The sequence below is a fragment of the Scyliorhinus torazame genome, chromosome 21, assembly GCF_047496885.1.
Source record: "Scyliorhinus torazame isolate Kashiwa2021f chromosome 21, sScyTor2.1, whole genome shotgun sequence".
Lineage (NCBI taxonomy): Eukaryota > Metazoa > Chordata > Chondrichthyes > Carcharhiniformes > Scyliorhinidae > Scyliorhinus > Scyliorhinus torazame.
Window position 1 is genome coordinate 130,350,788 of NC_092727.1, and position 14,189 is coordinate 130,364,976.

At 50.9% G+C, this 14,189-nt stretch overlaps 1 protein-coding gene across 1 annotated transcript in view; it reads left to right on the forward strand.

Moving 5' to 3' along the window:
• The window catches only part of LOC140398677 (trafficking kinesin-binding protein 1-like), a 114,362-nt gene that overhangs the window by 16,620 nt on the left and 83,553 nt on the right, over positions 1-14,189 (forward strand). The window contains 3 exon segments of the mRNA XM_072487658.1: positions 2,044-2,147; positions 5,082-5,360; positions 13,394-13,588. Of these exon segments, the coding sequence (XP_072343759.1) occupies positions 2,093-2,147; positions 5,082-5,360; positions 13,394-13,588 (529 nt within the window). The 5' untranslated portion in view covers positions 2,044-2,092.

A 14,189-nucleotide genomic window follows, 5' to 3' on the forward strand; every position in this document is an offset into this window, starting at 1 on the left:
GGGCCTGTTTCTGGGCTCTGCATCCTCACGATCAATCCCTGGTATTTTGACATCTTTGCGAAGACAGGTACAAGGTACAGACTGAAAATCTGCCACTTCCTTATTGACGATGACAATGTTATGTCCTTCACCCTGCAACTGCACCACAGCTTTCACTTACCATGAACACTTACCGTCATTTTTAAAGCGTTTCCTGGTTGTCTTGATGACCCTTGTGAGATTTTAAAAAATCACATTCCCTTTCTGTAGCTCCTGAATTATTCAGGACTGTGTCACGAAATACAAATGAGAGTGATGAAACTGGAACACCCTCCCTCCCCCAACTCCCCTCCCCTCCCCAAATCCCCTCCCCTCCCCCACTCCCCTCCCCAACCCCCCTCCCCCCACTCCCACACACTCCCCTCCCCTCCCCAAATCCCCTCCCCCCACTCCCACACACTCCCCTCCACTCCCCCCACTCCCCACCCCACCCCAACTCCCCTTCTTTCCCCCCACTCCCACACACTCCCCTCTCCTCCCCCAACTCCACTCCCCTCCCCCCACTCCCACACACTCCCCTCCCCTCCCCAACTCCCCTCCCCCACTCCCACACACTCCCCTCCCCCAAATCCCCTCCCCACCCCAACTCCCCTTCTTTCCCCCCACTCCCACACACTCCCCTCTCCTCCCCCAACTCCACTCCCCTCCCCCCACTCCCACACACTCCCCTCCCCTCCCCAACTCCCCTTCTTTCCCCCCACTCCCACACACTCCCCTCTCCTCCCCCTACTCCACTCCCCTCCCCCACTCACACACACTCCCCTCTCCTCCCCCAACTCCCCTCCCCTCCCCCACTCCCACACACTCCCCTCCCCCAAATCCCCTCCCCTCCCCAACTCCCCCCTCCCCCACACTCCCCTCCCCTCCCCCAACTCCCCTCCCCTCCCCCAAGTCCCCTCCCCTCCCCCCACTCCCACATACTTGCCTCCCCCAACTCCTCTCCCCTCCCCCCACTCCCACACACTCCCCACCCCTCCCCCACTCCCCTCCCCCACTCCCTCGCACTCCGCTCTCCTCCCCAACTCCCCCCTTTCCCCCCACTCCCACATCCCTCCCCTCCCCCAACTCCCCTCCCCACGCTCCCACACACCTCCCACCCCTCCCTGACTCCCCCCTCCCACCCACACAACCCCCCACTCCCACGCCCCCACTCCCTCACACCCTCCCCCACTCACTCCCCCTCCCCCACTCCTCCCCTCCCCCACTCGCACTCCCCTCCCCCATTCCGACACACCTTCCCCTCCCTCCACTCCCACCCCCCACTCACCCCTCCCCACCCCCCCACTTCCACACATCCCCCCAACTTCCACACACCCCCACTCCCCCCTCCCACTGCCACATCCCCCCACTCGCACCCCCCACAACCCCCCCACTCCCACATCCCCCCACTCCCACCCCCCCACAACCCCCCCACTCCCACCCCCGTCCACTCCCACACCTCCACTCCCACACCCCTCCCTCACTCCCATACCTGCTCCCCACTCCCACCCCCCACTCCCGCACACCCTCCCCACTCCCATGCACTGTCCAACTCCCACACACCGCCCCCCCACCACACAAACATTGGGATGTTGGGTGTTGGTTTAGAGCTTTGATCAATCTTTTTTTTTGGTTGAAAGTGTTGAGGAATCTGGAGTCAAGGCAGCGAGGTGAAGTTATGATGCGAATCATCCATGGTCAGATTGGATGGTGGAATGGGTTGGATGGGCTGAATGGGGGCCTGTGACTTTTCATAAGGACAGGCAGGAAGGAGAGGGTGGTGGGTGGGTAGCTTCGTTAATACAGGATGGAATAGGTGTAATAACAAGAAAAGAGCTTGGATAGGAAGATGTAGAATCCATCTGGGTGGAGGTAAGAAATATCAAGGGGAAGAAGACTCTGATGGCAATAGTCTATAGGTACTTGGACAGTAGCTATACTGTAGAACAGAGAATAAATTAGCGATAATAAAGGCATGTGGAAAAGTCTGTACTTTAATCATGGGTGACTTTAATCTTCATTTAGATTCGGAAAATCAAATTGGCAGAGATGGCCATGAAGAAGACTTTATAGAATGTATTCGGGACAGTTTCCTAGAACAATATGTGGTGGATCCAACCAGGGATCAGGTAATGTGTAATGAGGCAGGCTTACTAAACAATCTCAGAGTAAAAGATCCCCTAGGAAACAGTGACCATAACATGATGGAAGTTATTATTCAATTTGAGAGTGAGAAACTTCAGTCAGAAACAACTGTGCTACACTTTAGTAAGGTTAACTATTACGGAATGGGGACAGAGTTGGCTGGAGTGGACTGGGAAAGCAGTTTAACAGGAAAGATCACCAATGGCAGATATTTTTGAAAGTCGTTCATGACTCAAAACAAAAAGGATTCTAGGAAAGGGATAAATTAACCATGGTTAACCAGGAAAGTGAAGAATAGTATTAAACTGAAAGAAAAAACATATAGGGCGGGATTCTCTGATCGTGAGGCTGTGTTGACACCATCGTAAACGCCATTGTGTTTCTCGACGGTGTCAACATGGCCTCAGGATCAGCAATTCTGGCCCCTACAGGGGGGCCAGCACAGCACTGGAGCGACACACGCTGCTCCAGCTGCCGATCCCAGCATCAGATGGTGCCGCCGGTCCGCGCAGGCGCGGTGGGACTGGCCCGATTTCCACGCATGCGCGGCGTCTCCCCTCTCCGTGCCGGCCCCAACATTGCGCAGGGCTACAGGGGCCGGCGTGGAACAAAGGAGGCCCCCAGCCAGAGAGGCCGGCCCGCCGATCGGTGGGCCCCGATCGCGGGCCAGGCCACAGCGGAGGACTCCCGGGGTCGGTCCCTCCCCACAGGCTGCCCCCGGACCCTTCCACCACCGAGGTCCCGCCGGGTAAGACCAGGTTAGAACGGCGCCTGCGGGACTCGGGTTTTTCGGTACAGCCACTCGGCCCATCCCGGGGGTAGAATCGCTCTGTGGGGAACCGCGTCCCGGCCCCGGGCTGAGAGAATCCCGCCCATGTGGCGAAGATTAGCGGCAAACCAGAAGTTTGGGAAAGCTTTAAAAACACCAAAGAGGACCAAAAAAAAATAAAGAGGGAGAATATAAACTATGAGGGTAAACTAGCAAGTAATATAAAACAGACAGTAAGAGTTTGTTTAAATATGTGAAAAGGAATTGCGAGGCCAAATTGAACATAGGCCCCTCAGAGAATGAGACTGGGGAAACAATAATATAGAACCGGAGGAGTTAAATAAATACTTTTCATCAATCTTCATGGTAGATATTTTAATAAACATTCCAAAATTAATCAACGGGCAGACAGAGAAGGAAATAAAAACAATAACAATCGCTGGGAAACCGTACTCGGGAAATTAGTACGAAAGGCCAATAAATCCTTGGATCTGATGAGTTGCATCCCAGGATATTGAAGGATAGTCGGGGCTCAGGTAGAAATCTTCCAAGAATCCTTAAATTCTGACAGAGTCCCAGAGATTAGGAAAACTGCCAATTTAACACCTTTATTCAAAAAAGGAGGATGACAAAAAAAAAACCAGTTAACACTAGGAAGGTTAGCTAAACTTCTGTCATTGGGAATAAGTTAGAGTCCATTATAAAGGATGTCATAGCAGAACATTTAGAAATGCACATTGTGATCACGCAGAGTCAGCATGACTTCATGAAGGGGAAATCGTTCCTGACAAATTTATTAGAATTCTTTCAGGTGGTAATGAGCAGGGTAGATGAAGGAGAACCAGTAGATGTAATATTCTTGGATTTCCCAAAAGTGTTTGATAAGGAACCTCACAAAAGGCTACTGAATAAGATAAGAGCCAATGGTTTTGGGGGTTGTATATTAGCATGGATAGAGGATTAACTAATTGATAGGAAATAGATAGTTGGGAAAGAATATAGCATTTTTAGGATGCTAACCTGTAACTCGTGGAATGCCACTGGGATCCATGCTGGGGCCACAATTATTCACAATATATATTAATGATTGGATAAGGAAAGTGAATGTACTATTGCCAAGTTTGTGGATGACATGAAAATAGATGGGAAGGCAAGTGGTGTGGATGACACAAAGAGTCTAAAGAGTCAATAGACAGGTTAAGTGAGTGGGCAAAAACTCGACAGACGGAATATACTGTAGGAAAATGTGAAGTTATGCACTTTGGTAGGAAGAATAAAGGAGCTGAATATTATTTAAATGGAGAAAGACTGCAGAAAGCGGCAGCACAGAGGGATCTGGGGGTCCTCAGATATAATTCACAAAAAGCTAGCACGCAGGTTCAGCAGGTAGTAGGGGGGAGAAAGGGAATGTTGGTCTTTATTTTAAAGGGAATGGAGTATAAAAGTAGGGAAGTCTTGCTAAAACCATACAAAGCATGAGTTAGACCACACCTGGAATATTGTGAACAGTTTTGATCTCCTTATACTGGCATTGGAGGCTGTCCAGAGAAGGTTCACTCGGTCAATCCCGGGTATGGAGGGACTTTCTTATGAGGAGAGGTTGAGTAGGTTGGGCCTGTCCTCATTGGAGTTTAGCGGAATGAGAGGCGACCTTATTGAGACATATCGGCTTCTCAGGGGGCTTGGCAGGGTAGATGTTGAGCGGTTGTTTCCCCGTGTGGGAGAGTCTAGGACAGAATCTCTGTAAGGGGGGTCACCCATTTCAGACAGAGGTGAGGAGGAATCTCTTCTCTTAGAGGGGAGTGAATCTGTGGAATTCTTTACCGCGGAGCGCTGTAGGGGCTGGGTCGTTAAGTATGTTGAAGGCTGAGATAGACAGATATTTAATCAGTGAGGGAATCGAGGGTTATGGGGATGAAGCAGGAAAGTGAAGTTGAAGAAATATAAGATCGGCAATGTTTGCATTGAATGGCGGAGCAGACTCGATGGGCCGAATGGCCTGTTTCTGCTCCTCCGTCTTACTGACTTATGGTCTTATGGCTGCCAGATTTTCAATGTGCATGTCCTCAGCACTGCTGTCTTTATGGTATCCACAACCTCGATGTAAATAAATGCATTTCCTTTGTGTTCATCTGATTGTTTTTCTTAGGCTTTGAGGAGACAATTGAGATAAGGTCAGACTGGGGCTATCTCCTGAGCGCTCCACCAACCACTGCTCCAGGTCCCTCGAATGGGAGGTCACTGCTGGATATAACTCCTGCCAAACTGGAGGCCCCTGCTCAGATTCCAGCCAGTCCATTGTCCACTTACATCCCGAGCGAGGTCACCTTCATCATCGGACCCGATGATGTGCATCTGCCAGAAAACATCACCGACGCTCCAGGGCTGCTCTCCAGGAAAGAATTCCAAGATGTGGGAACGATTACTGGTGAGTGTAACTGAGAAAAAAACAAACTAAGAAGCTTCAGGACTGGGTTGTGCTGCAGGCGGTGAGCATGAAGTCTGGTTGATTGGCACTCATCACCTACCAGCATCAATATTCACTCCCTCCACCACTGACGCACAGTGTCAGCCGTGTGTACCATCCACAAGATGCACTGCAGGAACTCACCAAGGTTCCTTCAACAGCACCTCCAAACCCACGACTACCACCACCTAGAAGGACAAGGGCAGCAGATACCTGGGAACCCCAACACCTGGAGGTTCCCCTCCGAGTCACTCACAACCCTGACTGGGAAATATATCACCGTTCCTTCGCTGTCGCTGTGTCAAAATCCTGGCACTCCCTCCCTAACAGCACAGTGGGTGTACCTGAGATCACAGCATGGTACCAGTCCAAGGCTCGAGAAGCAGGCGGAGTTGGGTGTGGGAGAATCCCAGCAATGGATCCTGATCTCCAGGCTTTCTCACCCCCTCTGATGGGGCTCCTGCAGCCTGACGACCGGATCCTCTAAGTTGATCCTCGCTGGTAACTCTCCCCTTGCTGTGCACTTCATATTGGAAACTGGGCCAGGATCACGGCAGGGCCGGGTTTATGGCTGCCTGCCTGGGAGTGTATTGAGGGGAGTTCAGGAGGTACAGGAGGGGAGGCCCTTACGGAATCACAAGTCAGGGAGGGGATAGTGTGGGCCTCAGCATTAACACAGGAAGCAATATTCAGTCTCAGGCTGCCCTCTGTGGGCCGTCCAGAATACTGCAGCTGGACTCTGCAAATGCAGCTCGTGTTTCTGGTATTATGTGCACAGTACGAAGTCTTACAACACCGGGGTAAAGTCCAACAGGTTTGTTTCGATGTCACTAGCTTTCGGAGCGCTGCTCCTTCCTCAGGTGAATGAAGAGGTCTGTTCCAGAAACATATATATAGACAGATTCAAAGATGCCAAACAATGCTAGGAATGCGAGCATTAGCAGGTGATTAAATCTTTACAGATCCAGAGATGGGGTAACCCCAGGTTAAAGAGGTGTGAATTGTCTCAAGACACATATTGTGTCTTATGTGTATTATGTGGGCTGATTCAGATCCAAAATGGTGTTCACACCTCGCTCATAGTACTGGGATGGTGCCCTGGGGGTTATGCAGATTGGAACAGCAGTCAGTGTGCAACACTCATTTACAAATTGTGTCATTCTCGACCTCAATGTGCAGTTAGTGCCTCAACTTAACCTTACATGTGGCAGCTGAACATTCATTCCGCAGCTCGAGGGCCTCCTTCCCCACCCCCACTGTTGTGTTATGTACTCTGGGATAACACAGGCTGCAACTCGATGCAGCTTTGACCAAAAGATACTCCAGACGTTGAAGTAAGTTCAATGTGATTTATTGAACCATTAGCACAGTTCTCAATGAGTTCGACTCTCCTGCTAATCTTGCTGTAGTAACTCAGTCTAACTAACCAGTCTGCTCTAAGCCACGTGGTGGGTGTGATGCTTCTGATCTGCCCCTGTCCTACTCTCTAAGTGTCGCCTGTGGAAAGAGACAGAGCATGTGTGCCCTGTCCTTATATGTGGGTTGTGTAATGCCCCCTTGTGGTAGTGTCACCTCTGGGTGCCTTGACTGCCCATTGGTCATGTCCTATTCTATGTGTTCATTAGCTGTTTGTCTGCATGTCATTGACGTCTCTGGTGCTCCCTCTAGTGTTTACTTAGTCATAGTCTATTTACATTAACCCCTTGTGTATTTACAGTGATGCATATCACCACAATCACCACCCCACAAGTGCTAATTAAATGGATCATCAACCTGTTCCAGGTTAATTATTGATTGATTTCTCTCACCTGTTGCTTTGTTAGTTGAAGTTTGATTGCTACTTTAACCTGGTGAATTGTACGGAGAAGGTAAAGACCGTTGTCCTCATGTACAGAGAACACACACTGCTGCCAAGGCCTCACTGTACAAGTATTGGGTTTCAGTAACCGGAGAGCAGGGTCTAACAACAGTCAATGTTTATTAACAGTCACTGATCACCTCGGACGTGCTGCGTCTCTGCGAGCACTCCTGACCCATGACCCCGAAAGTAGCCACATCATCAGATGACCACTCGGACTGTATCTTCTTTCTCCAAGTTGTGACAGCCGGTGGTCCTGACGTGTGACAGTGTATGTGAACCATCACGGGATGCAAACTATTTACAATATACAAATGCAACAGGCTAACAACAGGTAACTATTAACTTGATGTGGAACATAGATTAGACTGCAGCCGCGGATAATAAAAATAATAATCGCTTATTGTCACAAGTAGGCTTCAATGAAGTTACTGTGAAAAGCCCTAGGATGCAGAGTCCATTCCGTCTCCTACCCTACACTTTGTTTTAAAAAGTGGTGGCCAGTTATAGACTAGTCCATAGCATAGTCCTGGAGCCTTGTATCTGGCTCAGTCACACACTCTGAGTGTGCAACCGTGCCAATTGGCTGTGCTGGAGACAGTCTCATATTTCTTTCTTCAGGGTGAATGGAATCAGGTACTGAGGGAGTGCTGCACTGTCAGAGGGTCAGTACTGAGGGAGTGCTGCACTGTCAGAGGGTCAGTACTGAGGGAGTGCTGCACTGTCAGAGGGTCAGTACTGAGGGAGTGCTGCACTGTCAGAGGGTCAGTACTGAGGGAGTGCTGCACTGTCAGAGGATCAGTACTGAGGGAGTGCTGCACTGTCAGAGGGTCAGTACTGAGGGAGTGCCGCACTGTCAGAGGGTCAGTACTGAGGGAGTGCCGCACTGTCAGAGGGTCAGTACTGAGGGAGTGCTGCACTGTCAGAGGGTCAGTACTGAGGGAGTGCCGCACTGTCAGAGGGTCAGTGCTGAGGGAGTGCTGCACTGTCAGAGGGTCAGTACTGAGGGAGTGCCGCACTGTCAGAGGGTCAGTACTGAGGGAGTGCCGCACTGTCAGAGGGTCAGTACTGAGGGAGTGCTGCACTGTCAGAGGGTCAGTACTGAGGGAGTGCCGCACTGTCAGAGGGTCAGTACTGAGGGAGTGCTGCACTGTCAGAGGGTCAGTACTGAGGGTGTGCCGCACTGTCAGAGGGTCAGTACTGAGGGAGTGCCGCACTGTCAGAGGGTCAGTACTGAGGGAGTGCCGCACTGTCAGAGGGTCAGTACTGAGGGAATGCCGCACTGTCAGAGGGTCAGTACTGAGGGAGCGCTGCACTGTCAGAGGGTCAGTACTGAGGGAGTGCCGCACTATCAGAGGGTCAGTACTGAGGGAGTGCCGCACTGTCAGAGGGTCAGTACTGAGGGAGTGCCGCACTGTCAGAGGGTCAGTACTGAGGGAGTGCCGCACTGTCAGAGGGTCAGTACTGAGGGAGTGCTGCACTGTCAGAGGGTCAGTACTGAGGGAGTGCTGCACTGTCAGAGGGTCAGTACTGAGGGAGTGCTGCACTGTCAGAGGGTCAGTACTGAGGGAGTGCCGCACAGTCAGAGGGTCAGTACTGAGGGAGTGCTGCACTGTCAGAGGGTCAGTACTGAGGGAGTGCCGCACAGTCAGAGGGTCAGTACTGAGGGAGTGCTGCACTGTCAGAGGGTCAGTACTGAGGGAGTGCCGCACAGTCAGAGGGTCAGTACTGAGGGAGTGCTGCACTGTCAGAGGGTCAGTACTGAGGGAGTGCTGCACTGTCAGAGGGTCAGTACTGAGGGAGTGCTGCACTGTCAGAGGGTCAGTACTGAGGGAGTGCTGCACTGTCAGAGGGTCAGTACTGAGGGAGTGCCGCATTGTCAGAGGGTCAGTACTGAGGGAGTGCTGCACTGTCAGAGGGTCCGTACTGAGGGAGTGCCGCACTGTCAGACGGTCAGTACTGAGGGAGTGCCGCACTGTCAGAGGATCAGTACTGAGGGAGTGCTGCACTGTCAGAGGGTCAGTACTGAGGGAGTGCCGCACTGTCAGACGGTCAGTACTGAGTGAGTGCTGCACTGTCAGAGGATCAGTACTGAGGGAGTGCCGCATTGTCAGAGGGTCAGTACTGAGGGAGTGCTGCACTGTCAGAGGGTCAGTACTGAGGGAGTGCTGCACTGTCAGAGGGTCAGTACTGAGGGAGTGCTGCACTGTCAGAGGGTCAGTACTGAGGGAGTGCCGCACTGTCAGACGGTCAGTACTGAGGGAGTGCTGCACTGTCAGAGGGACAGTACTGAGGGAGTGCTGCACTGTCAGAGGGTCAGTACTGAGGGAGTGCCGCACTGTCAGACGGTCAGTACTGAGGGAGTGCTGCACTGTCAGAGGGACAGTACTGAGGGAGTGCTGCACTGTCAGACGGTCAGTACTGAGGGAGTGCTGCACTGTCAGAGGGTCAGTACTGAGGGAGTGCCGCACTGTCAGAGGGTCAGTACTGAGGGAGTGCTGCACTGTCAGAGGGTCAGTACTGAGGGAGTGCCGCACTGTCAGACGGTCAGTACTGAGGGAGTGCTGCACTGTCAGATGGTCAGTACTGAGGGAGTGCTGCACTGTCAGAGGGTCAGTACTGAGGGAGTGCCGCTCTGTCAGAGGGACAGTACTGAGATGATGCTGCCTGTGATTCAAGTTCCGAGACTGGTCATTTCTCTGTTCTTGCTTACACAGTTTTACCCTCCCCTGGTCGTTCATGATGACAGTGGGTTGATTCCTTATAACTCGCCCGAGTCATATGCACCCTGTGCACCAACTTAAACTGTATCAGGCTCATCCTGGCACAAGAGGAGGTCCCGTTTACCCTTCGCAGTGCCTCACTCCATACTCCTCAATTGATCTCCATTCCCAACTCCGCTTCCCATTTCTCCTTGATCTTCACCACCCGCTCCCCCAGCCACTTAGAGATATCCCCAATTCTTCCCTCCCCTTCCACATCCGGAAGCAGCAGTCGCTCCAGCGGGGTGTATCCCGACAATCTAGGGAACCCCTTCCAGACTTTTCGTGCAAAGTCCCTAACCTGTAGATACCTGAACTCACGACCCCTCGACAGCTCTACCCTCTCCCTTAGCTCCTCCAGACTGGCGAACCCTTCCTCCAATACAAATCCCTCACCTTGACCAACCCCACTTCCCTCCACCTCCTGTATACACTATCCATACCCCCCGGCTCAAACCAGAGAATTTTATTGAAAAGACAATGACCGCGGGGGTTATATTTGTGGTCAGCAATCTGGATTCTTTGTCCAGAGGCCACTGCCAAAATCCACCGTTCACATCCAAATAATAATAATCGTCATTAGTGTCACAAGTAGGCTTACATTAACACTGCAATGACGTTACTGTGAAAATCCCCTAGTCGCCACATTCCGGCACCTGTTTGGGTACACTGAGGGAGAATTCAGAATGTCCAATTCACCTAACAGGACGTCTTTAGGGACTTGTGGGAGGAAACCGGAGCGCCCGGAGCAAACCCACGCAGACACGGGGAGAACGTGCAAACTCCACACAGACAGTGACCCAAGCCGGGAATTGAACCTGGGACCCTGACGCCGTGAAGCAACCGTGCTAACCACTGTGCTACCATGCCGCCCATTTGGTAAATAAAGTACTCTTAGCTAGTTTGCAAAACTCTGATCCCCTGAAACCATATGGTTGATCTCACGTTCCCAGATTTGCTGAGTTAATTCCACGCAGATGCTCATCGAGCTGTTTGGCTTTCGGACCATAACTATCCCTGAACCATTATGTTGTCATGGTTACTGGTGAGATAACGCCTTGCTGCAGCATCTATTCAATTTCAACCTTCACTTTGTTCAAGAGTGGGTGAGGGACCTTCCTCGGTGTAAAGAGACAAATTAGTTTAGCATCAGCTCGGAGGATGATAATACTCAGTGTTTGATTTTCCCAGACCTGTAAACAATTTGAGAATTTGTTTCAGAATATAATGCTGTCATTCTCATTTGCAATTTTGTCCATTTTATGGATTAATTTCAATTTTCGTAATTCCTTTCGGCTTAGTAGAAAGTTCTCTTGATTTTGAATGACAGGAAGAATTTTGACAATTTCTCCGTCTTTATATTTCAGCTTCACCATAAGATGGACTTTCACTTTTTGTCTAGTCTCCCCTAAGATCGTGTCATTTAATAGATGAGAGTTTAAACCTAATCTGCTTGAGCCATTTCACATCATCTGATGAGTCAGAAACCCCTGCTCCTGTGCCTAATTTATAATCGGTGGGTTTCCCATCCACTTTCAGTTTAATACTCCAATGCTTGTTTTCAGTGTCATCTATCTCCCCAATGAAAGTTAGTTTCTGTTCTTGTGCTTCCTCCAATTCTTTACATGGCCCTGCTTTCAAATATTCTCACTCTTTTTACAAGTTGTCCGTGTTTTTGAGCAACAAACCGTTTTAAAGTGGCCTATTTTTCTACAGTGGTGCCACTCTACCACCCCCTGCTGGACATTCTTCTTGTTTTTGCGGCTTGTTCCCACCATACTGGAGACATTTTAAAATGGCGGTTGCCGCACTTTTCCCCATTTTGGCGGGTTTAGGCTTTGGTGGGCCGTCCATTTTATGGCCTATGAATTGAATGGTCCCGTTCATTCTCTTCAACTGGGCCACTCCGTCCCTGCAAAGAAACATCGATCCTGAATTCTAAGTTCCATTTGCCTCGCGATCTGTGCTGCTTTAACCAACATTAAATCCTCCTTTCGGTAAGAGAATCCTTCACCTAACACCCCCACAATGATCTTGTTGAAGTTTCCTGACAGCCTATAGAGACCAGTGATAAAATAATTGTCATGTTTCTGACTAAAATTTACGCTATTGTAAAAGAACCTTTTAGTTTAAAAGAAGCGCTATATAAAAACCTGCCAGTAGGGTGTGCTAAAGTCCCAGATGTACACTTATTTTGGAGGATAAAGGATAAAGGAGACCTCAGTTTATCTTTATGGAAGCTGGGTAAAATGGGGGCGTGGCTTCCCTTCCTCCAACTCTACTGCACTAACCTCAGTCTGGCCTAAATCAGAAGGTCGGGTGAGAAAGCTTCATCCCACTGTGAGCAAAGGGAGCAGAGTGACAACCTGACTGTGATTGCCACTCCTTGGGAGTTCTGGCCCATTAAGTCCCGACTGATGCTGAAATAAGAGTCAAAGGTTTGCATGACTACTTCATAAGAAGCTGAAGGCTCTCCAACCCTTTGCCGTGCTATCACGTTGTCAGCAATAGTTCCTGTAGCATGAAGTAGAGTACTGACCTGGGGTGTCTAGTCTTTATGTAATCCTGAAGCAGTTTGGTGCCTCTCCAGCTGTCCCACCTCTGGGCCTGCGGTGGGCCGTCCGCACTCTGACATGGTTCTGGGAGTTGTAACCTGGGCTCCACATTCCTGCTGAGCTCTGGAATTGTTCCTGGTGTGACCCAGCTTCTTGGATGCTGGTTGCTACTTTGGGCCTGTGCTGACTGCTCCCAGTGTCCGGGTCTGTCTCGCAGTTTCCCACTGCTGTTCCCGCCATATTCTGACACCTTGGTGAGTTTGGAACTTGTTCTCATGTCCTTCCTTTGAGATTCTCTTTTCTTGTCATCCCTGTGGCTTCTCTCCGTCTTTGCTGAATCTTTCACTCCCTGCCACCATGTTGTGTTGTGTGGTAACGGGGTTTAAACAGGGTTTGATGATTGCCTAGTCTCCCAAATGTATGCTGCTCAAATCCACAGTTATTTTAACCAGAAATATTTATTCACAGCAAGTATTTGGGCATTTGGACATTGACACGAGTTTGGAGTCTCTGCTCTCTTCACAATCTCTTCAGTCAGGCGGTCTGACCTCATTATAATAGCAGCAACATGTATGTCTCTCAGGTTAACTCTTAGAGTTGCAGCCCCTCGCCGCTCTCTCCCTTCCCCACTCTGATCCCCCTTCCTCTCTCCCTTCCCCCTCTTCCCCTTTCCCTCCCCCTCACCTTGTCTTCCCACCCCTCTCACCAGCTTGTCTCTCGCTCTCCTCCTCTCTCCCCTTTGCCCTCCTGTCTTCCCCTCCCCACCTCTATCTTCCCCTCTTGCTGATCCAGTTTTTTTTAACTCTCTCTGGTCCACAGATGTGTGTTACAGTGAAAATGTCCCCGAGATTGAGATCTTCAGCTTGTTGGAGGAGGGTTTACCGAGGTACACACTGAGGGCGGACACGGTGTACGGTTATAGCCATGACGATTGGTTAAACACTCCTCTCCTGGCTCCCGACATTGCCATCCACCTCACACAGGAACAGATTGAGGAGACACTCAAGTATTTCCGTGAGTATTGGAGTGGGAGAGGGGCTGGAAGTCGGGCAGTTGTTGATGCTCACATTTCAAGCTGCCTTTAAGTGGTTCGTAATCGTTCCTGAGACAGGCGATTCCTGCTTCATACTTGACTCCAGGATTTGACACAGAAATCTAGGCTGACATTCACACTGCAGTACTGGGGGAGTGCTGCACTGTCAGAGGGTCAGTAATGAGGGAGTGCCACACTGTCAGAGGGTCAGAACTGAGGGAGTGCCGCACTGTCAGAGGGTCAGTGCTGAGGGAGTGCCGCACTGTCAGAGGGTCAGTACTGAGGGAGTGCTGCACTGTCAGAGGGTCAGTACTGAGGGAGTGCTGCACTGTCAGAGGGTCAGTACTGAGGGAGTGCTGCACTGTCAGAGGGTCAGTACTGAGGGAGTGCTGCACTGTCATAGGGTCAGTACTGAGGGGGTGCCGCACTGTCAGAGGGTCAGTACTGAGGGAGTGCTGCACTGTCAGAGGGTCAGTACTGAGGGAGTGCCGCACTGTCAGAGGGTCAGTACTGAGGGAGTGCTGCACTGTCAGAGGGTCAGTACTGGGGGAGTGCTGCACTGTCAGAGGGTCAGTACTGAGG